The sequence below is a fragment of the Ammodytes marinus genome (assembly GCF_949987685.1).
Source record: "Ammodytes marinus genome assembly, chromosome: 3".
Classification (NCBI taxonomy): Eukaryota; Metazoa; Chordata; class Actinopteri; order Uranoscopiformes; family Ammodytidae; genus Ammodytes; species Ammodytes marinus.
The window spans coordinates 5,952,886-5,980,282 of record NC_137232.1 but is presented as its reverse complement, the minus strand read 5'-3'; the positions used below and the strand labels follow the sequence as shown (position 1 = coordinate 5,980,282).

At 45.1% G+C, this 27,397-nt stretch overlaps 2 protein-coding genes across 3 annotated transcripts; both read right to left on the bottom strand.

The window, feature by feature from the left end:
• Nucleotides 1–2,118: 2,118 nt before the first annotated feature.
• Nucleotides 2,119–4,402, bottom strand: LOC307271528 (uncharacterized protein). The gene is made up of 4 exons (XM_080054022.1): nt 4,315–4,402; nt 3,886–3,965; nt 3,505–3,786; nt 2,119–2,411 (listed from the first exon to the last, which is right to left on the bottom strand). Exons 1-4 carry the CDS (start codon nt 4,334–4,336, stop codon nt 2,406–2,408), a joined length of 390 nt encoding a protein of 129 aa, XP_079910148.1. The 5' UTR covers nt 4,337–4,402; the 3' UTR covers nt 2,119–2,405.
• Nucleotides 4,403–5,229: 827 nt separating this feature from the next.
• LOC307271524 (uncharacterized protein) lies at nt 5,230–16,577 on the bottom strand. Of its 2 annotated transcripts, none has more exons than XM_080054014.1 (22): nt 16,443–16,577; nt 15,733–15,884; nt 15,422–15,541; nt 14,705–14,818; nt 12,569–12,674; nt 12,052–12,104; nt 11,762–11,884; nt 11,533–11,631; nt 11,287–11,409; nt 10,445–10,493; nt 10,250–10,311; nt 10,103–10,157; nt 9,908–10,011; nt 9,694–9,783; nt 9,487–9,576; nt 8,244–8,318; nt 8,091–8,150; nt 7,506–7,622; nt 7,257–7,352; nt 7,055–7,144; nt 6,919–6,966; nt 5,230–6,595 (listed from the first exon to the last, which is right to left on the bottom strand). In XM_080054014.1, exons 1-22 carry the CDS (start codon nt 16,462–16,464, stop codon nt 5,618–5,620), a joined length of 2,826 nt encoding a protein of 941 aa, XP_079910140.1. In that variant the 5' UTR covers nt 16,465–16,577; the 3' UTR covers nt 5,230–5,617. The 2 variants fall into 2 exon arrangements, with proteins under 2 accessions (XP_079910140.1, XP_079910141.1); XM_080054015.1 differs by having other exon boundaries at nt 9,694–9,780.
• Nucleotides 16,578–27,397: the final 10,820 nt, after the last annotated feature.

Here is a 27,397-nt window from a genome sequence, read left to right as displayed (position 1 = left end):
TATGAACTAGTAATGCTCAAGGTTTATCAGCTGCTGCAGGGTACGCCTTACATTTGCCATCCTTGGTTTCAGTCGCTGGCTTAGGTCCCATACTGGATCGATTTGTTAATAAGATGTTACTCGTTGACAAATGATTACTTAACTATTACTTACCGTTAGTGAAGCAGTTTGTGTACCTTCAAATAAAGTAATGCATCATACTCATTACCACGAGAGCACTTTTTTTTCCGAAAGCTATATTTCTTAAACAGTTTATTTCAAATCCAAAGTTATTGTTGCCAGGGATGCACCACATCCTGAAATATACACACATATTTTAGTTGGAGACATTACCGACAAGGCCTCACTTTAAAGTCACGTTGAGTTAAAAGTGGCACAACTCACCCCACTCTACCCTAATACAACATACATACAACATTGGCAATACACTTGAGAAGGAAAAACCAGGATCAAATTCTGGTCTGTATTAATAGCTATGATTGCACCAGTCTGATATCCTTACTCACCCTTTTACTGTGGACTGAGGTTTGTTGACGTTACCATTTCCTCGTAGCTATGGTAAAGCAACTGGCATTTGTATTTTTCTTTACACTAAATGTCTGTGCGCCTGGCAGCTTGCTCAAATGTCCACTGAATGCTTTTGAAACAACTTAATTTGTAGCTGCTTTTGATTGGTGGTGATAATGCTTCAGATTTTCTAATTTCACATTTATTCTCTCCTATCCTGATGCCTCAAACCTTACGTACAAATGCAAATGACACGAGCGATGTGTCAACGTGCAGAGTCAGGCCAATTCACAACAGCAAGGAAATATGGAAATAGGACTGGAAAAGATATGCTGTTCTACAAAATAGACATATTGTTGGCGTGAATGGAGCCTGATACGTAATCTTTTTTGACCAGATCAATACATCAAGAAGAGGTTCTTGTAAATCGGCCGCTGATTTCTCACTTTAATATTCCATCACAGGTTGAGATAAGATAAGAGTTTGCACATGATGGATGGCATTTTTATTTTCTGCCCGTCCCGCCCGGCCCATGAAAGATTCAAGAGACATGAAGGAGATCCTCACTGCTAAATGTTGCAATCCCCCGCCCTTTCTCCTTTCAGTCTGGGCTGGAGTTCACCAGAGCTTGAATATTGATGTCAGGTGAGCGGGTGGGCCCCTTTGTGAGTGACTGGACACGCTGTTGAGAAGCATCACTTTTTTTTTCCCTACAGGGAAAGTTATTGTTGTAGAAACAGTTCAACCTGACAGTGTGTGTGCAGCTAGAGCTTCATTTACTTGAGAGTGAACATGGCGTAGTATTTCCATTTAACAACACTTTACGCTTCTATTCTTTTGACATTTCAGAAGGAAACATTGTGTACTTTTTACTCTACTGTATGGATCTGACTGTTAAACGTTAGCAGATCATGGGGAGGTGCCCCTCTCTGCCCCATTTCACCTCTGTCACTCCAAACTATTTAATAAAGCATAACAATTCCCCAAATACATCTTGAAACTATTTTTTTAATAACCACATCATTTGCACATTTAGATTTTACAAAACAAATGAACATCTCTAAATATGATGCCATTTACTTCACCTCAACCACCTACACTATTATTAAAACTATGATTTTACATCAAATGCAACAACAGTATTAACAATAGTTAAGTGTAATACACAACATTATAGCCCTGAATCATTCTGCATAATGAATGCTTTTCTTGACACTTATAACTGTATTTTTATTTTAGATGCACATACATATGGTTTGTGTGTGCATGGAGTATTTCTACACTGCAGTGTTGCTACTTGTACTATAGTGAAAGGTGTAAATACTTTGACCTCTGGTCCATAGACACCCACTGACATTATAAGCTCTGCAGCCAGTAGACATCCACACGATTAGCAACATTTTCCATTATTGAACAGTTTCAGCCCAGAATAACTAATATTAATATAAATTAAAAAATAATCCATATACACAACTCATTTACTTATTATTTGTCTCAAGATAATCTTTTTATGTTTTCTCATTATTATCAACAGTATTTCTGATGTTTTTTGTTGTTATTTATTTTTTCTTGATGTACAAATACTTGATTAAACCACTTTAATCTTATATTTGGCTTCCAAACTTTGATCGATTTGAAAAAAAAGACAACACTGCCATCTTGTGGTGAAGAAAAAACACTTTACTTGACAGCAACAATTTGAGAAGAAAACTAATCATTCTTTTTGCTGTCGGAACATTGTACAGGTTTATACAAGACCTGTGTGTGTGTGTGTGTGTGTTTCTGTGACACTGATGAAAGGCCATGAAGAAGAATGAAACTACCACCACACACTGACTCTCTGTCAATAAACAAACATCCAGAGAGAGCACCAGAGCAGTCCAGTCCCTCAGGAAGCATCATTCCTGAAATGACCAAAAGAACATGGCTGTCAGTGCAGGAAAGGATACATGATTTATTAAAGAGCATCCTGAGTGGATCTTTAATGTATGAGTGGATGTGGCAGCGGCATCATCACCAAAATGACATTCACTTTCTGTTATTGAGAGGAAGTCAGGCCAGGGCATGGCCTGTGTCTCTCCCACCCTGCCTGGGTTGGCTTTCAGTTATTTGCATGGACAAAAAATAAAATATATTATAATCATACAAATGTGGCCAACATGTTTGTCATGTCTCCTCTGAATAGAAAGCTACACAACAGGACAAAAAGGACTTTAGCCCTGAAGTTGATAAGATTCCCATGGTTACGCTAAGATTGTCTCTCAATGACAGTATATGAGCTATAAATAACTATAAGCAGGAGGGGTGCGGTCACGGTCTGTCAATTGTGATTAAAACAGGCACTGCCAGTGGGACCTGTTGTCTCTGTGTGGACATCTGACACACACACACACCAACCTTTGAAACCAGGCGTGACAGGTATGACTGTGAGCCTGTAGAGCTGCATTCTATGGTAATGTTTGCAATTGAAAAACGTCCAGAGGAAAAACGCGAAAAACAAGCAACATAATAAGTGCAACGTGAGGAACTACTCGGGGTCATAAAAAGTTACACCCATTTGAACAACCGCAGTAAAAAAAAGCCTGTGCGTGTTCTGAGTGACACAGCAAGACTGTGTTTCTCTATAGAGTATACAGCTTATATACATTTTGCATACTACACTTAAAGGCCTACTTCACCGGTTTGAATATGAAGGTGTATTGTATTTTTAAAAAAACGTACTTTGTAAATATTACTGTGATGTCACAGTAAAAGACATCACAGTAATATTTACAAAGTAAGTATTTTTTTAACCCTATATTTCTCTTTCTGTGATGTCACGAGAAAGAGAAATATAGGGTTAAAAAAACACTCTTTCTGCCTTTTCTCAGGCTAGGATGAACCGATTTAAATTTTTTCGCACATTTATACTACATAGGATCTCAGAATTCAATACACCTTCATATTCAAACAGGTGAAGTAGGCCTTTAAAAAAATCAGCTCAGAGATCTGTGTTACCTCGTCACTGCTGGAGGATGAAGATGACGATGAGGAAGAAGAGGAGCCGGAGCCTTCTCCTCTCTCCTTCCTTTCCTTCCTCCTCTTCTCTTTCTCCTCAGGGTTCTTTGACTTATGCTTGCCCTCCTTGGAATGAGACTTGTCCTTATGGGACTTGTCCTTGCCATGAGACTTGTCCTTCTTGTCCTTGGAATGAGACTTGTCCTTATCATGAGACTTGTCCTTATCATGAGACTTGTCCTTGGAATGAGACTTGTCCTTATCTCCAGACTTGCCGTCCTTCTGAAAATAAAAGAAAAATGGCAAGAGATGACACATCACATTACATCATTGACTACACAAGCATCTTTGTTAGAATGTATTTTTAAACACAGCTCTTACCTTCTTATCCTTGGACCAGGGGAAACTAAACTCATCCTTGTTGGCAGTCTCCTTCTTCATCTTGTCATCCCCCCCACAAGCTGCACACACACGCCAAAGAGACGGATGGTTAGCAGGTTTGAGGTATCAGGTTAGAATAAAAGTGAAATTAGACAATCTGAAGCATTGTCACCACCAATCAAAAAGCAGATACAAATTAAATTGTTTCTAAAACATTCAGTAGAGATTTGAGCAAACTGCCAGGCGCACAAACATTTAGTGTACAAGTAATAATAATAGGTCTACAAATCCCTGTTGCTTTTTAACTCTATGCTGTCACCAAGACTTCTTATAGTCAGTTCAAATCACACAGAAAAAAAAAACATTCAGTAGTGGATTAACATTCAAGGGATATCCTGCCAAATCCTGTGAACTTAAATGTAAGCCTACCTTCTGACAGGTCGAACGACATCGTGGACTTCAGTGCGTGTGCTTTCCCCAAACAAGTGGCAGCAAATAGACCAGCTGCAACAGTTTTTCTCTCATGCAGGAAAACTGGAAGGGCCGCACCTCCGACACGTGACCTCTTCTCTGCACCTAACCCCCGCCTTCCCCCGCGCTGGGTTCAACCATCTAAAACGCTCACCTGCGCAGGTCACGCTCAGACCTGCGCAATTATGACGCGCGTATTGCTGAGCGCACAGCATTTTTGCAGCATTTTAGTCGAACGAGCCTAATAATGTCTCTGTCATTTCTCTCCACTTCAGTAAATGAAGGTTACTTTTCTTTACGCTACTGGTAATGGGTATCATTTACTTTAACATATATGGATATATTAGCAACATATATTTCGGGGAAAAGAGCTTATTGTTGTTGCTGGGAATAAAAAAATAATTACAACATTGTGTGGATGTTTTTGATGATGATACAATGTGTGACTTTGTACTTTTTGAATCAAATGTAGGTTCCTTTCAGCAATGAAACCGGTTTATGACAATCTTGAACAGCTTGTTTTTTTTATGATATCTCAGTTGACTTACTTGACAGCAACCAAACAGCACCAAGCCACAGTGTTGGACATGTCAGAGAAAGCTCCTTTTATTATAGATCCGTATCTGCATGCATTGAAATAAAGCATGCAAATTATTCAGCCCTTTTAAAATGTAAGCACAGTGTTTCCAGTGTGAACAAAATATTTAGGCCAATATGGGGTTGTAATCTAAGCATCACCAACGATCTAAGTCAAACACCTGTTATAGACTACAGTATATCCCCCCACCCCCATAGCATGTTGCAATTACTTATCAAAATATCCCCACACCTACTATTTCTAATCATACTAATAACAACAGGGAACAAAACACGTCAAATTGTATTGGTTTATTCCACAAAGCAAGCGTATGAAATTATGGTCATGTGATTTTTGAATTTCCACCACAAATGTGCTTTTTCTCACCAAAAATAGAAAACCATAATGTCTCATGGTATAATTATCCTCCTCGACATGAATCTTTTTTGTCATATCGCAATGCATCTTATCATTAGCAAGTAACCTCTGTATTCCACCAGAAAGCACTGTAAACAAATAAAAAACACTTTTCATTTTGCACGCTCATATCCTTTGTGCTTAAAATCCATGCACATGGGGGCATCATCAGAGCATATCTCATCATCACATTCAACTTCCTCTAATGAGCCAGGCTTTCTTTTTTTTAAATCAGTAACATCTAACATGGTGGTCGATGACAAATCCCTATTGGTAAGGCCTCGGCCCTTTCAGTAGGTCACTGGAGCTGAGGTGATCTCCGTACCTCCGCGGGGTATTTAGCAGGGCCTCCATGGGGCTGGGAGGTCTGCGCACGTGGGGCCTGTCGTAGAGACTGCTTGGGACACGGGCTGTGGAGGAAGCGGAGGGAGCCAGGGGATCCGGCTTCTCCACAGGTTTGGTACTCAGTGAGGAGCCTGGGACATAGGGCGTGTAGGCACCTGAGGGACCGGTAGGATCCGGCTTTACCACCGGTTTTGACACCAGTGAGGATTCGTGGACAGCTGGCATGGCGACAGATGAGGGGCCAACAGGATCCTGCTTCACCACTGGTTTAGAACTATATGAGGAGTCAGGGACAAAGGGCTTGGAGATGGTTGAAGGACCAAGGGGGTCCATCTTCTCAACTAGTTTGGTACTAAGTGTTGATTCAGGAACATAGGGCTTATAAGAGACACTTGTAGGAACAGTAGGTTCCTGCTTCACCGATGGTTTGGTACTGAATGAGGAGTCAGGGACAAAGGGCTTAGAGATAGATGAAGGCCCAAGGGGATCAATCTTCTCAACTGGTTTGGTACTGAGTGTTGACTCAGAAACATAGGGCTTAGTGACACTTGAAGGACCAATAGGATCCTGCTTTACCACTGGTTTGGAACTAGGTGAGGTATCATGGACAGAGGGCTTGGAGACAGCTGAGGGACCCTGAGGATCCTGCTTCTCCCCTGGCTTGGTACTGAGTGAGGAGCCTCCTAAGACAGAGGGCTTAGTGAAGGCTGAAGGACCTTTAGGATCCAGCTTCACCACCGGTTTGGAGGGCAGCGAGGCGTAGCAGCCGCTGGAGGCACTGCCGGGCTTAGGGCTACTACCGCCACTTAAAGATGAAAGTGTGCCACCACCACCACCACCCCCGCCTGAACCGCAAACCTCCATTTTGGGATCGCAGCTTTTCTCGCAATCAGGTTTCTCCTGTAACGAGATCAAAGTTATCAGCACAACATAAAGGACACCAATGCTTCGTTTCCACAGAGCAGCACAGTTCGGTTCAGTACGGAATGGTTCAACGGCAACGCAAACCGTAAAGCAAACCATAACGCAAATAAACGTGTGCCAAGTTGCACCAAACTGAACCGCACCGCTCAGTGGAAAAGAGGCTTTTAAGCTTACAGAGGCTACATAGACAATCATGACTGTGGTTTTCTTAGCTTGAGGAAACTTCAGCTTGACCCAAAAATGAATGAGCATTCTCATCACATCACATCATATCGCATCGTTCATATTTGAAAACTTACACCCTTCTTCTTCTTCTTGTCAGCGTCACTCCCTGATTGGCTGGAACACTGAAGGGGGCAAACAGGGGACCAATGAGATCCAGGGATTTCACATGTGACATAAACTGATGGTATTCATATTGGAGGAATAATGTACCTTATCATCCTTCTTCTTCTTCTTCTTGTCCTTCTTATCCTTTTTGTTCTCCTTGTCACTGTCCTTGCCAGATGAACTGGAGCTGGAGTCCTGCTCAGAAAAAGGGAGAAAGCAATGCTCCATCATCCACCATTAAAAAAAATAAAAATAAAAAGATAAGTGCATATCAAATGTTATTTGTCTTCATCAAATCTCAAATGACCTTCTTTTTATCCTTCTTCTTTTTCTTCTTCTTGTCTTTCTTCTTCTTCTTCTTTTTCTTCTTGTCACAATCGCTGCCAGAAGAGGAGTCGGAGTCCTTGATAGGATAGAATGGACGGATGGAAATATGAAGATTTGCGTTTCTGTGTGGCTGTCTCTATCAGATGAGACATCCCATCTCAATACATACACAGAAAGAAGCTCTCGGCGGTTGCGTTGGACAAATGCGACAAGCCCACTGTCTCTTTACCTTTTTCTTGTCTTTCTTTTTCTTCCCCTTTTTATCCTTCTTTTTCTTCTTCTTTTTCTTCTTCTCATCATCACTAGAAGAATCACTGGAGGACTCAGAGCAGGAAGAGGAAGAATCCTGCATGGGGGGAAAATAAGTCGTAAGAAATCAAAGTCCAGGCCTCAAGGTTGGTTACAAAAATCTAAAAAAGGCCCTTAATTATTTGGCATGACATATTAAAAGTACACCAACGTGTGTGCTGGTTTAAGACTTCTTCAGCACCCCCCCCATGTAGCTGAAACAGAATGATCCATGTTTCATAAGCCACTATTTGGCAATTGACTATTCGAGGTCACACCTAGAAAACACACATCCCATTTCATTTATACAGTTGTATCTACACAATGATAGTGGTGTATCTCTTTGTTATGAGTTGGAACGAGCAGGAAGTGATGTCACAGTCTCTGCCATAGACCAATGGTTCACCAATGGTACGTTTTTTTGCAGGAAAGTGATCCTCTTTTCCAGCTGTTTCTGGAACTATTTTTGGTTAATAGTGACATGATATCCTTAAGAAATTGTGAAGAGAGGAAGAGATATTCTCACCTTCTTTTTCTTCTTATCCTTCTTCTTCTTCTTTTTCTTGTCTTTCTTTTTCTTCTTTTTCTAAGGAACAAAAAAGAGATGTGTTATTGAACATGTGAATTGTATGGAACACTTTTTGTGTTAACTTTGGAAACTCAGGGGGTGTGGTCTCACCTTGTCATCATCACTATCAGAAGAGGAGGATGAGGAGGAGGAGGAAGAGGAGCTATCATCAGAAGAGCAAGGCTTCTACAAAAAAGAAAAAGTCTCTGGTCACAAATAACGTACTGTACATTTTGCTTTGTTCGCTTTATTATTTTCACTGTCGGACCAGATAGCAGTGGACTAAGAGTGTATTCACACATGGAAAGTCCGTTAGTTCACTTGCTTTGGTCCAGACCAAATAGAATTTGGATTTTTTTGTTTGGTGTGGTCCACTTTCATATTGCCCCTTTTGCAAGTGAACCAGCATTACGAAGCAAAACCACACGTGATCTAAGGTCATTCATTCATTGGACAGACATTCTGGGGTGGAGAGAAGCAGGAAGAACGAAGTAAAAACTGCGAATTTATCATTGATATAATATGGAGTTAAAAATAATAAAAATGCCTACATCTAGCCTATAAATAAAGAAGAAAAAAATCTAATTATTGTTGTTTCATATGTTTATAATATGTAGCCCTATGACAATGCCACGTTATGTGGCTTCTAGCCTACGATGTGAAACATCATTTTTACTGTATTTTTGCTGCTGGACGCGCGACTCGCGTGAAGAATAGGCTCAAACTGAAACACAGCTGATTAAGCTGTGTATCAGCTGGGTGTCAGTTCGGCGCAGTTCAGCACCAAACTGACACGGGGACAGTATTGACGGTCCCGTTGGGAAGAACAATAAAAACACACACTTCATGCAAAGCGCAGCGTGAACCTGTTGGCACTGTAGGCTACGGGAGACGCTCCTCTCCATCTGATCGCTGATCCGCACGCATCATTATCAAATGTAATATTTTCGCTCGGGGCTCCCGGTCAAACCACAACTAATCTTCCTAACAATGGCGACAACAACACTTTCCCATAATGTGAAGCTGATGGCGATTTATTAAAAAAGAAAAGAAAGAAAAGGCACAGTGCTTCCTGCAATTGGGTCGGATCGAGTCCGGCCAAATTCACACCACAAACGAACTGCAGCAGAGTGCGTTTTGAAGCGCATCGAGACTACCTCTTCAGCTGGGTCTCGGAGCGTTTGTTTGGTCCGCCCCCGAGTGCGATTGCTGTATTCACACCTGTCTGAAAGATGCGCACCGAAGGTGGAAGTGCACCTGAGTTCGTTTCAACCGAACTAAACACAGCATGTGTGAATACACCCTAAGAGTGTGGAGAGAACACCTTAACAACAGTCTTTCAAATCTGCCTTACCTTCTTCTTCTTCTTCTTTTTCTTCTTTTTCTTCTTTTCATCTTCGCTATCTGATGAGGACGAGGAGGAAGAGGAGGAAGAGCTGGAATCCTGTAGAGAGCAAGAGAGAGAGAGAGAGAGAGAGAGAGAGAGAGAGAGAGAGAGAGATGAGAATGACATAATATTCAACAAGCAAAGAAAATGGAACTATATGGAAGTGACACTAACCTTATCCTTCTTCTTCTTCTCCTTCTTCTTCTTTTTCTTCTTCTTGTCTTTCTCGTCATCATCACTGTCCGAACCGGAGCCAGAATCCTGCTGCAGAACACAGGACGTTTTTTTTTTTTTATATAACTTTTAAATATCCTGTCATTCGCAGTAAAAGTTGCATGAGCACGTGTTGGTGATAATGCAATACAGAGAGAGTGGAAATAGCTCTTACCTTTTTCATCTTCTTCTTCTTCTTCTTCTTCTTGCAGTCTTTGTCCTGCCCTCCCTCTCCCTCGTCGTCACTCAGATTGCCATCAGGGAATGCCTTAGCTCCCCCTGTTGGACAGGAAACACCATTATAACCAAAAGCCACAGCTATAGCCGTCCCACACACCCTTGATGTGTCAAAGTGTAGAAGAACACCTACCAGCCAGTGTAGGGCACAGTTTGCCTTCTCCTGTTGCTTTAAGCTCTTTCTTGGCCTGACATGACGGGGAGGGAAAGGCAATGATTGTCTGTGCATTCGTAGACATATGTATAGCATCATGCATACATTTTTTCATTAGTATTTCACCTTGTCAGCATCTTCAGCCTTCTTCTTATCTCCATCAGCGCACGGTCCTGCAAGCTCCCCACCTGCACAAGAGAAGAACATCCAACAATGCTGTCACCATCGGCCTAATGGAGGGCTTTGGATGCAGTGAAGGCTAGGATTGGCACATGTTAACTCTCACTTTTTCCCCAGACACTGAAAAGTGGAAACACTCACCGGCGGCTGAAAGAGCAGTGGCACAGCTGAGCTCCTTCTGCTCTTCATCCTGTGAAAAACAAACAAACAAACAAACACAAATATAACCAAGCTCAGGCTCACACCGTATATATAGTGTAACTGTGTATCTCTCTCCTATACTGTCTCACACACAAAAACACAGACACACTTCCTCCTGGCTCTGCAGCGGGAAAAAATATTTGCATAAGCTGAGGTGAGGTGAGGTTGTGGTGGTGTGTGTGTACTCTGTCTCCTTTCATACCTTTCTCTTACAGGCCTTGACAGGTAACAGAGGTGACTGCTTATTTTCCTCACTAGGTGTGTGCTATGCTGGGGAATCTGGTATGTGCCAAATTACAACGTGAACACACACTGCTGCTCTACAGTTTTGTGTTGAAAAATGGTGCTGAGAAAACCCCATGTTCTGTTCATATGTGATTCTTGATATAATTTAAAAAAAAATAAGCCTCCTTTATGCAGAAAGCAAAAAAAACATTAACCAAGCATAATGGCTAGTTCATGATTATATAATGCTTATTAAGCACTAACTAAGCAGTTATTTACAGTTAGTTAATGCTTTGTTAATGTTTATAAAGTATTAAGTAAGCATTAAAGCTGGGGTATATGATTTCTGATTGGTCAAAGTTAACATGAGCTGACACTTTGACCAATCAGAGCGAGGCTCCGATTCTCTGTTCTTATTGGCTGTTGGGACTGTCCATTCACTTTGGCACGACTTTGTTGGTGTAGAGTGTGTCAGGGAGGGACCATAGGGGAGGGACCAAAGAGAACAAGTGGTTAATTCATTTACCCTTATTGTTAAGTGTTATTGGCAAATTTACCTTCTTCTTGTCCTTCTTCTTCTTCTTCTTCTTGTCCTTTTTCTTGTCTTTCTTCTTGTCATCCTCGCTGTCAGAAGAGGAAGATGAGGAGGAGGAGCTATCAGAGGAAGAGGAGCTGGAGTCCTGTGGAAACGAGTGCAATAGGTGTTTGCAATCAATTTTATTTCCACACAGAGGTAGAATATACAGATGAGACAGATGCTGTAACTGTACAGTGCCAGATACACTTTCTTTTGTTCATGTTACCTTCTTCTTTTTCTTCTTCTTTTTCTTGTCCTTTTTCTTTTTCTTCTTCTTGTCGTCCTCACTGTCAGACGAGGAAGAGGAGGAAGAGGAGGAGGAATCCTGGGACAAAGGAATGACAGTAAACATTCAGTCACTTAAATGGAAAAAAAACGGGTCCATACATTAATGTTTCACTGTTTTCATATAATTTGTATCATGCGCCATGCGTTTTGTGAAACAGGTGACATACCTTCTTCTTCTTCTTCTTTTTCTTCTTTTTCTTGTCCTTTTTCTTGTCTTTTTTCTTATCCTTCTTCTTGTCCTTCTTCTTCTCTTTCTTCTTGCCCTCCTTTTCGTCCGACGAGCCGAGTTCCTGCGACAAAAACAAATAATTACATTGCGAACAACCTATAGAGCAACAGCATGGTTTGGAGTGGACAAGTGTGTGTGTGTGTGTGTGTGTCTCTCTCTCTCTCTCTCTCTCTCTCTCTCTCTCTCTCTCTCTCTCTCTCGCTCTCTCTCTCTATCTCTCTCTCTCACCTCTTTCACATTCATACAGACCGCAGAACGCTCTTCCATTTGGCCGTCGGGACCTTAAAAAAGCAAACATGTTCAAATGTAAATCATATGTTCAATAAACAAACAAAAAAATACACATACTTACACACAACTGTTGACTGAGACACATACGGTATCTATAATCTGAATATTGTTTAGTGATATTCTTTCTACATTATTCACAACAAGTTAATGAGAGAAGCTTAAATTACTAAGCCGTTTTTATGTTAATGACTTGCTGTAAACACAGAGCCTAAAGGCAAAACAGCCGCAGACTAGATGAAATGGTCGCACTGCAAAAGACACCTTTATTTTACAGGAGTTTGGGATACACTGTATCATCTGGGTTGGGAATATGATAATAAGCTATATATGATTTTGTAATGGAGAATGCACAGAGCGTTTACATGCATCAACCTCATTGGACCTGACACCTGCAGCCATCCCAACACATAAAACAATATCGCAATGGGTGTGTGAAATACAGTGTTTGACATACCAGCCTGAGTTATGATAACAGTGTCCCAGACGTACTCCTTTTCTCCCCCATTCTTCTCCTTCTTATCCTTCTTCTCCTTTTTCTTCTTCTTCTTCTTCTTGTCATCCTGAAAGGGAATGATGATTCTTTCATAACTGTGTTTATTTATTTTTTATAATGCATTTTGAGGGTTCAATTTATTTATTTATGTTTAGCTTTTTGACCGTTCTTGTAACTGTGCATGCATTTTTGATATAGAAATGGGCTCATCCACGTTAGCTTAGCTCAAACACTGGTAGTCAAGGGGAGCAAGTCAAACTGTACAACATCACTAAAAACACTTATTTGTGCTTGATGGGACTTTTACATTTACGTTATGTTGCGATCTATAAATAAATATGTGACCTTCACAGGCACGTACTGGTTTCCTTCCTGTTGTTCTAAAACCATATAACGTGTACAAATATAGAGTGCAATATAACGTGGTAAATAAGCAAGTCCCAACAAGCACACATGAGCGTTTAGTTATGTTGTAAAGTTTATCTTTTGACCTGCTCCCCTTGTGTTTGAGCTAAGCTTACCTGGATGAGCAACCCTTGTCTATTTCAATGTCGCCTATTATTGATCCGGGGAGTGAGGCAAACAGCTAAATATTAAAAATGTTGAACTATTCCTTTCATACAGTATAAAAAAGGCACAGTCATGAGGAGCAGGTTTGGGTGTAACCTACTAGTCACATACTAAGCAATTTCTACCTTTACTACTGTAGATAACAGACAAGCGCACCTATGAAACCCAACCCAACATGTGACAAATTACGTGCACACACTGTACGTTCAGCTATTTTTACACTCCCGCTGGATTTTATAGGGATAGAATACTACTACTGAAACTATAAGCAGATTGGTTGATCCCGTTCCAAAAAAAGCTGCATGGATCAAAAATGATTTGATTGTCATGACTTGCCTATGGCAGACATACAGAAGGTGTTTGACTGGGTTTCCCCCCCCCCTGCTACTATCACATGTAGGACATTGGGGCCTACGCCTATAGCCCAGGGAGAAATACATTCCAGTGTAATGAACGTGCACTTTTTGTATTGTTCTGCTCGTGTGATTTTTTGCTTCAATGCTTAAGCCAGTCCGACCAGAAGTGAGAAAGGTGAAAGGTTCACAGGTGTATCTTCTTGGTTCACAGGTATATCAAGAGGCTTTAACTGTAACAGTTTACAAAGCAGGCCCAGGAAGGGTTGATGTTGCATGCACAGGGAGGGTGCAGACGAGGCAACCGCCCATGACCCTTTTTTTGTTTAGAGTATGTAAGTGCCCTTCTAGAAATCTTTACTTATTCATCTTTATTACAACCAGTGTATTTAACCGGTTGGCTTCTACACTTGCCCTAGGGTCATACAAGGGACATTTGAGCTGTGTGTGTGTGTGTGTGTGTGTGTGTGTGTGTGTGTGTGTGTGTGTGTGTGTGTGTGTGTGTGTGTGTGTGTGTGTGTGTGTGTGTGTGTGTGTGTGGGTGTGGGTGTGTGTGTGTGTGTGCGTGCATGCCTGTGTGTGCGTGTCAGCCAAAACGAATATTCTCGCCTTCATAAGAAGGAGGTGCACCAACTTGCCAAAGGACAACAGAGCTCAGTGTTTAAGATGTCTAAATAGAGTCCATATAACAGCCGTTTCTCCCTAAATATTCCCTTAACAGAGAGCATTGTAATAGCTTTGACCATATCCTCGCCTGAGGCAGAGACACAGTCACAACAATCCTCTCTGTGCGGATTACAAACTGTTTGTGCTTGGGGCCAAGGACTTCATTTAGCAATGCAGCTGGAAAAAGATCTCTGGGAGATTTCCATAAAGAAGGCAGTACTGAAAAGCCATCACGTCTACAGTCTCCTTAACCATTTTAAATGAAACAGTGTGGCTTCAACTGAAAGAATACTGAGAGCTGTGCATCAAGCTTCAAAGTTATTGCCAAAAGGAGCAATTCAAACATAACAGGTTCCTTATCAGGCTCTTGTGGGATTGGAAGGTGTGTGACAACAGTAGATAGTGGGTTACATGTTAGAGCAAGATGGGAGTTGCATGGAAGCCATTTTTTTTTCCATATCTCCATTGGCCACGGTATCAGCAGCTATACGCCCTAACCACCTCTCACCTCACTGTCACTGTCTGAAGAGCTGCTGGAGGAGGAGGAGGAGGAAGAGGATGAAGATGATGAAGATGATGAAGAGGAGGAGGATGAAGAGGATGAGGAGGATGAGCTGGAATCCTGTTGAGAAAGAAGTGGAGAAGTTAGCGCTAAATTGTGTGTGTGTGTGTGTGTGTGTGTGTGTGCACATTGAACAGTTTTATCTAGACACCCTCTTTCATTGGTGAAAGTATAAAAAGTGAGTCACTAGGAACACACTGGAGCGAGGCTTTGTCTCAGTCGCTTAGGGAGGGCGACAGAGCTTGCAGCAGAAGGGAGGGGCTCTTCTTAAAGCACTTAGCAACACATAAATAAACTACACACAACTATGTAGCTGAGAAAACACACACAGAGGGACAACAAATACCCACGCCCACTACAGCTATGCCTTGGGCCAGTTGTTGCCAAAAGTGACAGTTGATCTGCATTAAAAAAAACAAATGAATACCATGCAGTGCTGATTCTGCTAGTTGCTATACTGTAGCTGTAGCCCTTCTCCCTCGTCATGAATCAGAACTCATGGTTTATGCAAAGCAGCCCTAACGTGTATGTTTGCAATCAAGGCAACAGCCTCTTGAAGCCATGCAGGGTGAAATGTCTGTCCGATTTACACCAACGGTCTTTTTTTTAAAGAGATTAATCAGTAACTGTGATTGGGATACTTCTTTTTTTTAAGACATTTACCTTTTTCTTCTTCTTCTTCTTTGTCAGCTTCTTCTTCTTCTTTTTCTTCTTGTCTTTCTTGCCGATCCCTTCATCCTCGCTGTCTGAGGAGGAGAGAGAGCTGTCCACTGAGCCCAGCTCCTGACACAACCAAAAAAGAGAAAGCGGGAATTCCTTTATTTTTACAAATTGCAAGTGCAGTTATGTGTGTCGAAATGATAATAACTAATGAACAATAGAGAGAGATGAAGCTCCTTGGTAAAGTTAAATGCTGGGTCCATGCATCTTTTAATTGTTCTGTGTTATTCAGGTGTGCCTCTCCTGCTGCTCACCTTTGCATCTCCTGCCAGCCGTCCTGGTTTGATCTTCTTGTCCTCCACCTTGACCAGGTCTACAGGCTCTGCTACCTCAGTGAGGGGCTGCAAACCTCCATGAGGGACCGCTGCAGGCTTCTGGCCATATGCACTGCCCGCCCCATATGGAGCTGCACAGGACAGGGGGGGGGGGAGAGAGAGGTTAGAGTTATGTATAGCAGTCGTAAGAATTTATTTTTTTGATTGACTCTGAAGTTCAGCAGATGAGCCACATATCTACACAATGTAAGAGGATCAGCTGATGACCACGCTAGTTGCAGCATGACAAGTGAAGGAACTGTGTGGATGCACTTCCTTATTTCCTACTTCCTTAAATAGACAGCCAGGTTAAAACATGGAGGAGTAACCAGCAAACATATGTAGGATGCTAAATCAATAAAATGGTTCCTGCAGATTCATGGTGCCCCTCTGCCATAAATCAGGCAAATTGCCCACTATTACAACAGTTACAACCTCAGAAAGGTGCCACACCCTTAACAGTATATGTGAAGAAGACAACGTCTGTGTTTTGTGTAAGCAGGCTATGTTAGTTACAGAAACGCTATACAACAGTAGTAACTGGATCATTTGATTTCTACTTGAAATGATTGTTGTCTGTTGAGTAAAGAAGGACTCTATAGAATAATCAATAACCAGACGTATCACTATAAAGTAGATGCTAGACGAACCTTTGAGGTGGGTGGAATCCATTTAGGTCCAGACTGCTCCTCCGTCAAGGGACCCACGTCTCCTCTGACAGACTTACCTGAGCACTTTTATGGAAGGTGGGTGTGCCTCTGTGTGTGTGTGTATGTGTGTAACAGGGAACGTGTCATAATGTCCAAAAGTGACACCCTTTCACAACTATCAAAATAAAATTCATTTTGGAAAAAACTAATTACCATCCTTTACCGTTCTTAAAAATGTTCACACTTTGGGCTATATCTAATGCCAGCTCCTTTTTTTCCCTCCACAACATTTTTTCTCTTTGTGACACCGGAACATTGCTTTGGTTTGACCAACTATCTAACAGTAGTATACACTGTGTGCACAATTATTTGGCAAGTTGTAATTTTGAGGATTCATTTTATTATTGAAAAACTACAGTGATCTCGGTCAATCCAAAATGTAAATGAACCTAAATGTTCCTAAACCTGAATGTTTAATAAAGTAAAAGTGAGGTTTTGTCTTTCTTAAGAGAAAATATATGTGCACAATTATTAGGCAACTATTAGTATGCAGAATTATTCTGCAACTAAATGAAAAAAACTAACATTTTCCCATCTCACTTGTTTATTTTCATCTGTTAAAGTGAGAATAATAAATCAACTCAAAATTTACAAATAAAAATGTCTGACATGTCAACAACAACAACAAAATCAGTGACCAATATAGCCACCCTTCTTTTCAATAACTGTCACAAGCCTTCCATTCATGGAGTCTGTCAGTTTCTTGATCTGTTGAAGATCAACTTTTTGTGCAGCAGCAACCACAGCCTCCCAGACACTGTTCCGAGAGGTGTACTGATTTCCTTCACTGTAAATCTCCCGTTTAAGCAGGGCCCACAGGTTCTCAATAGGGTTTAAGTCAGGTGAGGAAGGGGGCCATGTCATTATTTTTCATCCTTAAGGCCTTTACTGGCTAGCCATGCAGTTGAGTACTTCGATACATGTGATGGAGAATTGTCCTGCATAAAAATCATGGTCTTCTTGAAAGATGCAGACTTTTTCCTGTACCACTGCTTGAAGAAAGTGTTGATTTTGAGGCCATCTTCAACCCGAAAAGGTCCAATTAGCTCATCTTTAATAATACCAGCCCATACCAGTACCCCACCTCCACCTTGCTGGCGTCTGAGTCGAAGTGGAGCTCTGTGTCCGTTACTGATCCAGCCAGGGCCGCTGCTAAGCTTTTGGGTGCCCTAAGTTTAAATTGTCAGTGGTGGTCACTTTATATGAACAATTTAGAATTCACACATAGAAAGCTTATTTGTGTATGTGTGAGGGGGCCTTCAAGGCCCCTCATGGAGCCCCTTACACAGAGCTAGTAATGCTGTTGTTTTTAACTTGCCTTTGTATTTCTCCCCTACTAGTTGAGGGGCCCATGATGATTTCTATCTTGTTACATTCTGATGAGTATACTTATATTTAGGCTATTCCTTTTTGGACCCTGTTATTGACCCTGCTATTGACATCAGTGACAGAGCTCTTTGACTATGCAACATGAAAAGTTACTATCAGTATCTCTGGCTTAGGGCCCTCCTGAGCCCTTGGGCCCCTGGGCCTGTGCCTGCTATGCCTGTGCAGTAATCCACCCCTGGATAGATTGCACAATTAAGACAAAACAACAATGGGCCTGTTCATAACTAATTTAAAAATCTGTCTTCAGATATTTCTTGGCCCAGTCTTGACGTTTCAACTTGTGTTTTTGTTCATTGGTGGTCGGGTTTCAACCTTCCTTACCTTGGTCCTGCCTCTAAGCACTGAACACCTTGTACTTCTGAGCACTCCAGGTGCCATTCTGGAATATGGCAGCACTGGAGGATAATGGGTTCCTGGTAGCTTCACGTTTGATTCTTCTCAAATCTTCGGCAGTTAATTTAAGGCTTTTTTTCTCAATACGTTTCTTGCGACCTTGTTGGCTATTTGCAACAAAACGTTTGATGGTTCTGTGGTCATGCCACAATATCTTAGCAATTTCAAGAGTGCTGCATCCCTCTGAAAGACTTTTTACAATTTTTGACTTTTCAGAGTCTGTTAAATCTCTTTTTTGGCCCATTTTGCCTGAGGAATAGAAGCTGCCTAATAATTATGCACACCTTGATATAGAGTGTTGATCTCCTTAGGCCACACCCTCACTCATTACGCAAATACACATCACCTGGTATGCTTGAATCCAGTAAGCACTTAAGTTTATACAGCTTGGGGGCGCCTTTAGATCAGTTGGTAAGGCGTCCCCCTCCCGGGCCGAGCCCAGCAGCAGACCCGGGTTCGATTCCAGCCCGCGGTCGTTCTCTGCATGTCATTCCCCTCTCTGCCCCATTTCACCTCTGTCTCTTCACACTATCAATAAAGCATGAACAATGCCCAAAAAATATCTTAAAAAAAAAAAAAAAAAAAAAAAAAGTTTATACAGCTTAAAGTTGGAAAATATGCATACAAATTATGATATGGCCAAAATCCTCACTTGCCTAATAATTGTGCACACAGTATAAATACAGTCTATTTTATTTTGAAAGCAACACAGTATTTTACTCCCAGTGAAATGCTGGCTCTTGTTGTAGCAGGTAGGCAGGCCTAGTGGGCGGTACGCAGCTTGCATTGCTGGTTCACCTGCGCAGACAGGTAATGCCTGTTTCACTGCCTGTGGTGACAGCAGGACAGCAGCCTAGTCTCTATGCAATGGGTGAATGAGTAGGCCTACAAATTGTCGGTGCAGTAGCCTTAAAGGTCTCATATTATACACTTTTCTGTCAATATTATATGGTCTTAGTGGTCCCTAATACGTTTTTCTTTAGTTGTTTGCTGAAAAAACCGTTCAGATCATTTATTGTAGTATGCCTCTATACCCTGATTTTCAGCTAATCTCACGATGGCCTATTTTTGAAACCGAGCTGCAGCTCCCCTCGTAAATATACAATCTATGAGCTCCCCCCGCCCCTGTCTGGAGGCGAAGCCATTGGCGTCTGCCCATAGGTCCATAGCTTGCCGTGCCTGTACTGCATGTTACCACGGTTAGGTTTACCCTGAGAAGAACCATGTCTAGTGCTAGTAACGCAGGAGCACACCCGCACTTTGAACAGTTTGACATGACCTTGTCTACATGAAAGACTATGTTCATACAGATGCACTGACAGCCACAAGCTAATGGAAACGGCATGTTCACAATAAAAATGCAGCAAAAGATGGAGGCTACTGCGAAGCTAGCTCAGAAGCTAACGGCTAAAAATATCACTAAAATCAGTGAAAAAATTTGCTTCAAAGTTACACTTCGACTCTATTACCTTCCAATGCTTTGTCTTGCTAAAAACGAGGCATTTTCAGACTGCTGTGGGGAATATAAACAGCTTTTTATGAGCAATTATCAATGCTTTTCCCGAAGCTAGCTCGGAAGCTAACCGCTAAAAATATCACAAAAATCAGTGAAAAAATGAGCTTCAAAGTTAGACTTCGACTCTATTACCTTCCTATGCTTTGTCTTGCTAAAAACGAGGCATTTTCAGACTGCTGTGGGTTATAAGCAAAAGCTGGTTGCTTGTCCCAAAGCTAATAGCTATACACCAGGCAGGCAAAAATACCAATAAAAACTATTCTTTTAGTTTCACCGTTTAAAAAAAAGCACAAGTAGCTTCCTATCCGTTGTGTTATTAAAAACGAGGCATTAGACTGCTGTGGTTAAGATAAATTAGTGGAGTATGAGCAAAAGCATTCTGTGTTGGTATACATTCAGCATGCTTTGCTGTACTTCGGGCATCTGGTCGCTTAGCGGGGAAAACGACATGGCTGTCGCTCGGAAAATTTTCCATCGGACCTCGGGCCGTGGACCAATAGGAAATGGGGGGGGGGGGGAGTTTTGCACGGTGGAAGTTTCTGGTTACTAATGTGGGGGGGAAGCATGGACATATAAAGAAAATATGGGGAAGTGGCTGTGCCGACTGTGACGTTACAGTCGGCGAGAATTCTGACTGGAGTATATTGGAGAGGTTTTCAGAAAGGGGGAGGGTGAGGAAAGGAGAGATTTTTTTTTTTTTTAAACTTTGGCAGTCCCTAGGCACACCGTGGACCCATAGTTATGTTCCAACACATTTAAAAACTGCGTTTTGCATAATATGTGACCTTTAAAAGGTGCTGTAAGCGGACTGGTTCTTTTAGCTAACTTCCTATCAGTTACTGCAGTTAGCAGTCCCCTCACTCGTCCCTACGTCACCACATTAATGCACTGCGGTCTTCAAGCAGCAAGTTATCTAGCATCATCTCAGATCTATAAGTGTAATAAAACATGATAAAAACCATCACAACAGACATTGTGAAGGATTTTCACCTGCTACGCCATTGTAGGCGCATAAACATTCACCCATCTGTCGCTCTGGCGTGCACCGGCAGTGAGACCATGAGTGAGACATGTGTCGGTTTGTTGCGTTCTCTATTGTGATTGGATATACATTTTGGGATCCTACAATAAATTTATTCGCCGATTACATGCAGAGCAGCTGACTGAGAGATCGGCTTTATGAAACGCGCACATTATGTAAGTGATCACTGTGTAATGACCACAGGCGAGGCAGTGAATGAAGTCTTGCTTAACCGCGGGTTTTAATGACATTCCTTACGTGAACATGTAGGTCACAGCTTGACCGGAAAACACAACAACAACCCCGCGAAGAAGAAGTCACACTAAGAACCCCCTCTGAGATGACCCGCCCCTATCTCCCAAACCCGTGACGCTACATTACCCCCCCTTCACAAAGTTCCTCGCCCCGAGGAATCCACAGAAAAACGGCACTCAGAATAACGTAACTGCCCTTTAACATAATGAGCTTCAACCCCCAATATAACAACATGCACAACACTGTAAAACATTACTTTTCTTTTCCTACAGATAGCAGACAAAGTCTTTTAAGTGCCCTGGTGGCCTCCTTGGTCGCCGAGGACCCCCGCTCCAGGACTCCGGTGTACAGGGTATGGGGCTATCAGCCCCTGGGAGGGGAAGGGGGGGCTGGGGGCCAAGGGTATCGGATACAGGGGAGGGGTGGTAACCCCCGGTAGCTGGGGGAAGGGAGCCAGACCGCGGCCCCGCCGGTGTGGTCGGGGGGGTGGGCTGTGGGGAGGCAGGCCGACCGCGAGGAGACGCTAGACCCCCCTGGGCCAGAGGGGCAGCACCCCCTCTGTATGGAGCCAGTCTGTCTCTGTGAAGTGCCACCCTTCTTCCTTTAGGTGGTAAGTGCAACCGGTACACCACCTCACCCAGCCTCTCCAGAACTCGACAGGGACCCACCCAAGGACTGTCCAATTTGGGGCATCTTCCCTTCTTCCTTTGAGGGTTGAACACCCAAACTAGTTCTCCTGCCTGGAAATGCCTGCCTTTGCTTTTCACATCATAGTTCCTTTTCTGCCTCACCCCTGCCCTCTGCTGCTGCTCCTGGGCAAATAGGTGGGCCGACTCCAGGCGATCTTGGAGTCTCCTGGTATACTCGGGGCCCAGGGAACCGTCTGGGGCATCAGGTGGTCGACCAAACGCTAGCTCTGCTGGGGTACGTAGCTCCCTTCCCAGCATGAGAAGGGACGGCGTGCATGCCGTAGACTCCTGCACGGCGGTGCGGCAAGACATGAGAACCAGGGGCAGGTGGTTATCCCAGTCTCTCTGGTGCTGGGAGGTGAGGATGGCCAGCTGTTGGCCCATAGTGCGGTGAAATCGCTCCACCAGTCCATCACTCTGCGGCCTCTGGGGAGTGGTGCGGGTCTTGTGAATGCCCAGGCGCTCACACATAGCGGCAAACACCCGAGACTCAAAGTTTCTCCCCTGGTCGCTATGCAAAGTCTCAGGCACCCCGAAACGGCTGAACATGCCTTCCAACAGGGCGTCTGCCACGGTCTCCGCTTCCTGATCGGGGATGGCATAGGCTTCCGGCCACTTGGTGAAGTAGTCAATGGCCGTGAGAACATAACGGTTGCCTCTGTCCGAGCGGGGCAGCGGCCCCACTACATCTACCGCCACCCTCTCCATAGGTGCGCCCACCAGAAACTGCTGAAGGGGAGCATGTGAGCGCCCGGTGGGACCTTTTCGTGCGGTGCAGGGGTCACACCGCCGGCAAAAGTCCTCCACGTCCCTCCGGGACCGGCCCCAGTAAAAACCCTGGCGTAGGCGTCGGAGTGTCTTAGCAACCCCAAAGTGCCCTGACCCTGCGGCTCCATGCATGGCCTCGAGCACTGTCCCCTGCAGGCCTTTGGGGACCACAACCTGCCACCTCTCCTCGCCTGTGGCCGGCTCCTTCCAGGCCTGCTGCAGCACGCCCTGGCAGAGACGCAGGACCCCAAACTTGGCCCACAGTCCCTTGACAACTCTGGAGAGGGCGGCCACCTCTTCCCACGGTGGTTTTCGCTGAGCCTCCACCCACTGCAATACCGGCCGAATGTCGGTATCTTGTTCCTGATGCTTTCTCCAATCACCTCCCTCTATGGTCTCCAGCTCTCGGCAGACGACCTCCACCTGCTGCACCGCGGCGCAGCCTTCCTCCTCTGCCCGCAGTTCCCTCTCGCGGGCCTCCTTCCTCTCGCAGCAGCGACACCCCTCTGCAGCGCAGGGTCGCCGAGAGAGCGCATCGGCGTTGGTGTGTCGGGCTCCAGCCCGGTGTTCCACTCTGAAGACGTAGGCCTGGAGTTCCTCCAACCACCTGGCCACCTGCCCTTCTGGCTCTTTGAAGGTCATGAGCCACTGGAGAGCAGCGTGGTCTGTCCTCACTGTAAAAGGCAGGCCGCAGAGGTAGTACTTGAAGTGACGGATGGAGAGCACTACGGCCAAGAGCTCTCTGCGGGTGACGCAGTAGCGCCGCTCCGCCTTGTTAAAGGCCCGGCTAAAGTACGCCACCACTCTCTCTCCATCAGGCCCCACTTGGGAGAGCACCCCTCCCACCCCGACGCCGCTAGCATCGGTGTCCAGCATGAAGGGCAGTGAGGGGTCGGCTGGGGCCAGCACGGGGGACTCGCTCAGGGCACGCTGAAGGCTGCTGAACGCCCCCTGGCACTGCTCGGTCCACACAAAGTCACTGTCCTTTTGCAGCAGCCCATAAAGAGGAGCAGCCAAGCATGAAAAACCCCGTACAAACTTCCGGTAATAGGAAGCCAGGCCCAGGAAGCTCTTTAGCTGCTTCTGATTAGCAGGGGTGGGCCAGTCTGCCACCGCCTGCACTTTCGCCTCCATTGTGCTGATGCCCTCCCCCCCCACCGTGTGTCCCAAGAACTGTACCTCTTTGCGCATAAAGTGACACTTCTCTGGGTGTAGCTTCAGGCCTGCTGCACGGATTCGTTCCAGCACCTGGCGCAGGGACTCGAGGGCGGAGTCAAAGGAGCTGCCGTGCGCCAGGATATCGTCAAGGTATACCAGGCACTGCTGGCGGGGGATGCCTGACAGAACCCGGTCCATCAGCCGGGCGAAGGTGGCTGGGGCGTTACACAGTCCGAAACTAAGGACTTTGAACTGCCACAAACCCCGGCCTGTGCAGAAAGCTGTCTTGGGTCTTGCTTCTGGGGAGAGGGGCACCTGGTAATATCCACTGCGGAGGTCCAAGGCAGAGAACCAGGACGATCCTGAGACCAAGTCCAGAGACTCGTCAATGCGCGGCAGGGGGTACGAGTCTTTTCTGGTCACCCCGTTCACCGGCCTGTAGTCTGGGCAGAGCCGCCAGGTACTGTTCTTTTTGGGGACCATGACGACAGCGGACGCCCAGGGACTGTCACAAGGCTCAATTACGCCTGACTGCAGCATGTCCTCCACCGCTTGGTCACACGCCTCCTGACGTGCCAAAGGGAGACGCCGCGGGCGACACTTGATAGGCCTGGCATCTCCGGTGTCGATCTCGTGCAGCACCAAGTGAGTCTGGCCCACCTCATCCTCTTTCATAGCAAAACTGTCCTGGAACTCAAGCAGCAACTGCCACAACTGTTCCTGCTGCTGGTCGTCCAGCCCCTCCCGGTTCTTTATCCATATCTCTCTCACGGACGGCGGGGACCCCTCTCCCTCTAGCTGTCGTGACTGGGCCGGGGCTGCTTGGGGTACATACGTCCTGGGAATGGGTACCGACACCACTGGCCGGGGATTGCTGACTTCAGGCTCCACTGCACACACCGCTGGCGAGATGGGCCCCACAGGCGGCCTGGAACCTGAGCCAACGGGCACCAAAGCGATCACAGGCCCCCCTCGGAAGCTCACCGTGCCCTCGTCCAGATCGAGTCGACAGCCTGTGGCCTTCAAAAAGTCAAAGCCCAGAATACATGGGTCCTGCACCGCTGCTACCCACACTGGGTGACGTACGTCCTTTCCCCCCAGAGTCACTGTAAGCAGCCCTCTACCTTTCATCGGAGCCAGTCCCCCTGTGGCTGTGCGCAGCTGCACGTCAGTGGGCTCCAACTGAATCCACTCCGGGCACACGTCTGGTCTGAGCACAGTCACTGATGACCCTGTATCCACCAGGGCTGAACACGGCACCCCCTCGACGGCTACGGGGACATAGCACGAATCCCCGCCACCGAGTCGACCCACCACCACCGCCGTCCTTGAAGCTTTGATGTCGTCTACTTCTGGGGGGAGTGAGGCTTGGCTCCCCCGGCTGTGATGACTTTGCCCCTCCATATCTGGTACAGCTGGTGCGGGAGGAGTGGGGGGAGAACTGTTCAAGGTCCGCACATCCCCCCCTGTGCGGGCCCTGTGGCGTTTCCCGGACCCGCACGTGGAGTGGGGCAGTCTCTGACCAAATGCCCAGGTTGGCCACACCCCCAGCAGGCTCTTTGGTCAGGGCGCTGTCGTATGCGTGACGGCTGCAGTGATACGGCCCTTATTAGTTCAGTCATTTCTGTTACCCATGCCGGCTTTTCCTCCTCTGCTGGGCCCTGGGCTGCGACGGCTGCTCTCCTTGCTGGATAACTCCCTCTTTGGCCCACCTCAGCGACCACGCCCCACACTATTTCCCTCTCCACGGCCATCTCCAAAGCCGTCTGTAGAGTACTTGGATGCTGTAACTGCACCTGGACACGCAGCTCCGGAGGAAGCAGGGCTCTGATGAACTGGTCCCTGGCCAACTCGCTCTGTACGCTGGGGGGCATGTGTGCATATGCCCTACGTGTCAGGCTCTCAATGTCGTTAGCCAACACCCTCAGCGGCTCCCCCGGCTTCCTGCCGCGGTTACTGAGTTCATTACGCAGGAGCTCTGGCTTTACACATTGTCCAAAACGCCTCTGCAGGGCCCCCACTAAAGCACTGTAATCATGTCTTTCACCTGGGGTAAGCAGCAGTAGGCATGACAAGGCATCGTCTGTGAGGCACAAAGCCAGCTGCAGTGATTTAGTCTCTACTGTCCATCCCCCAGCATCAGCCAGCAGTTCAAATTGAGCGTAAAAGGCCTCCCAGTCAGACCTACCGGAGTACTTCGGCGTCTTTACTGCTGCGGCGGCAACTGGAACATGGGCGCCGCCATGTTTGTTTACATCCCGTGCCGCGGGATTCTGCTCCGGGCGAGCGGGAAGCGAAGACAACCCTGCGTCGGCCGCTAGCTTCCTTGCAGCTCCTCTCAACCCATCTTTGGTCTCTCGGGAAACTCTTAGAAACTCCTCGTACGCCTCGTCTGTCCATCCGCACGCCCCACTCTCCCGCTCCACCTTCTCCTCCTTCACTTTCGGGTAAGACATGACCGACGCTAGCTTGTGACACAGTGAAGCTTAACGTTGTAGCCTGACCGCGACGTAATTCCACGGCAGTCCTCCGCTTGGATGCAAAAACTTTTTACTCACTCTCGTCGTTTGTTCACTTCTGACACCAATGTAATGACCACAGGCGAGGCAGTGAATGAAGTCTTGCTTAACCGCGGGTTTTAATGACATTCCTTACGTGAACATGTAGGTCACAGCTTGACCGGAAAACACAACAACAACCCCGCGAAGAAGAAGTCACACTAAGAACCCCCTCTGAGATGACCCGCCCCTATCTCCCAAACCCGTGACGCTACAACTGTATGAATAAAGAGTGATTAAACACATATTAACATAGCCTAATTAAATCGCTTACTTCACCTTTAAGCATATGCTTCTACCGATAGCATATCATATGGCAAGATTGGCACGCATGCATTATCGACTATCAGATAGCTTGCAACCTCGCAACACATATAATGGAGGTCCTGGGAAAGTTTTGTATGCGCTTCATTTAGCGGAGAATATCTCAACTGTTATAGACTAATATGACCCCAGTGAACAACATGGGATGTGTGACAAAATCTGTATCCGGGGCGAAAGTCCTGAAAATGACCACAACAGGTTACACTAGTATCACACTACAGGTGAATGGGACTTTTTTGTTCCTTTATAGATATCCTCATACTTTTTTACCAGATTAATCTTCATATTATGAGAAATACTTTTCTAACAGGGGAATTAAATAGTTTGTTCCTAAAATGCTAATTGAAGAGACCAACTGATTGAAATTATCCAATGCTGTTTTGTCGCCCCCTACAGGATTTTCGGAGATATAACCGCCTGCCCTACAGTCACTCTTCTACCAAGTTCTGCCTTTAGTTTCTTTCCAGCTTCCGTAGTTTAACATTTTGAGTAAAGTCAGCCACAGAGAGTCCGCATAATTCCGGAAAAGGGATTCCGTTCTAAAACTAAAAGTAAGGACACAGCAATGTAAACAATAAAAAAGACAACAAGAGACAATTCTAGACCGTAGAGCAAACCAGAATATTTTATAAACTATTTCATTGACATATTCTCTATTAAATGTATAATAGAATAAACAGTTAGGCCTACATTACTAACAAACAGAGAGCAAATGAAGTTGATACACGTCAGTTTTATTTTGAAATGTACCAGCAACGTATTCTTTCAGTGATGTAAATAACGTGACAGTCGTGTATCACACTGGCGAAGTAGTCAGTCTTTAC

Excerpts from the sequence above, each read along its gene's own strand:
- LOC307271528 (XM_080054022.1), bottom strand. The coding sequence starts at position 4,336 with ATGTCGTTCGACCTGTCAGAAG. Across the intron at positions 3,966-4,314 it reads GTCGTTCGACCTGTCAGAAG|CTTGTGGGGGGGATGACAAG; the intron begins GTAGGCTTACAT and ends GTGTGTGTGCAG. Across the intron at positions 3,787-3,885 it reads CCTGGTCCAAGGATAAGAAG|AAGGACGGCAAGTCTGGAGA; the intron begins GTAAGAGCTGTG and ends TTTTATTTTCAG.
- LOC307271524 (XM_080054014.1), bottom strand. The coding sequence starts at position 16,464 with ATGGATTCCACCCACCTCAAAG. Across the intron at positions 7,145-7,256 it reads AGAAGAAGGATAAAAAGAAG|GACTCCAGCTCCAGTTCATC; the intron begins GTCATTTGAGAT and ends TTTTCTGAGCAG. Across the intron at positions 6,967-7,054 it reads AGAAGAAGAAGGATGATAAG|TGTTCCAGCCAATCAGGGAG; the intron begins GTACATTATTCC and ends TGCCCCCTTCAG.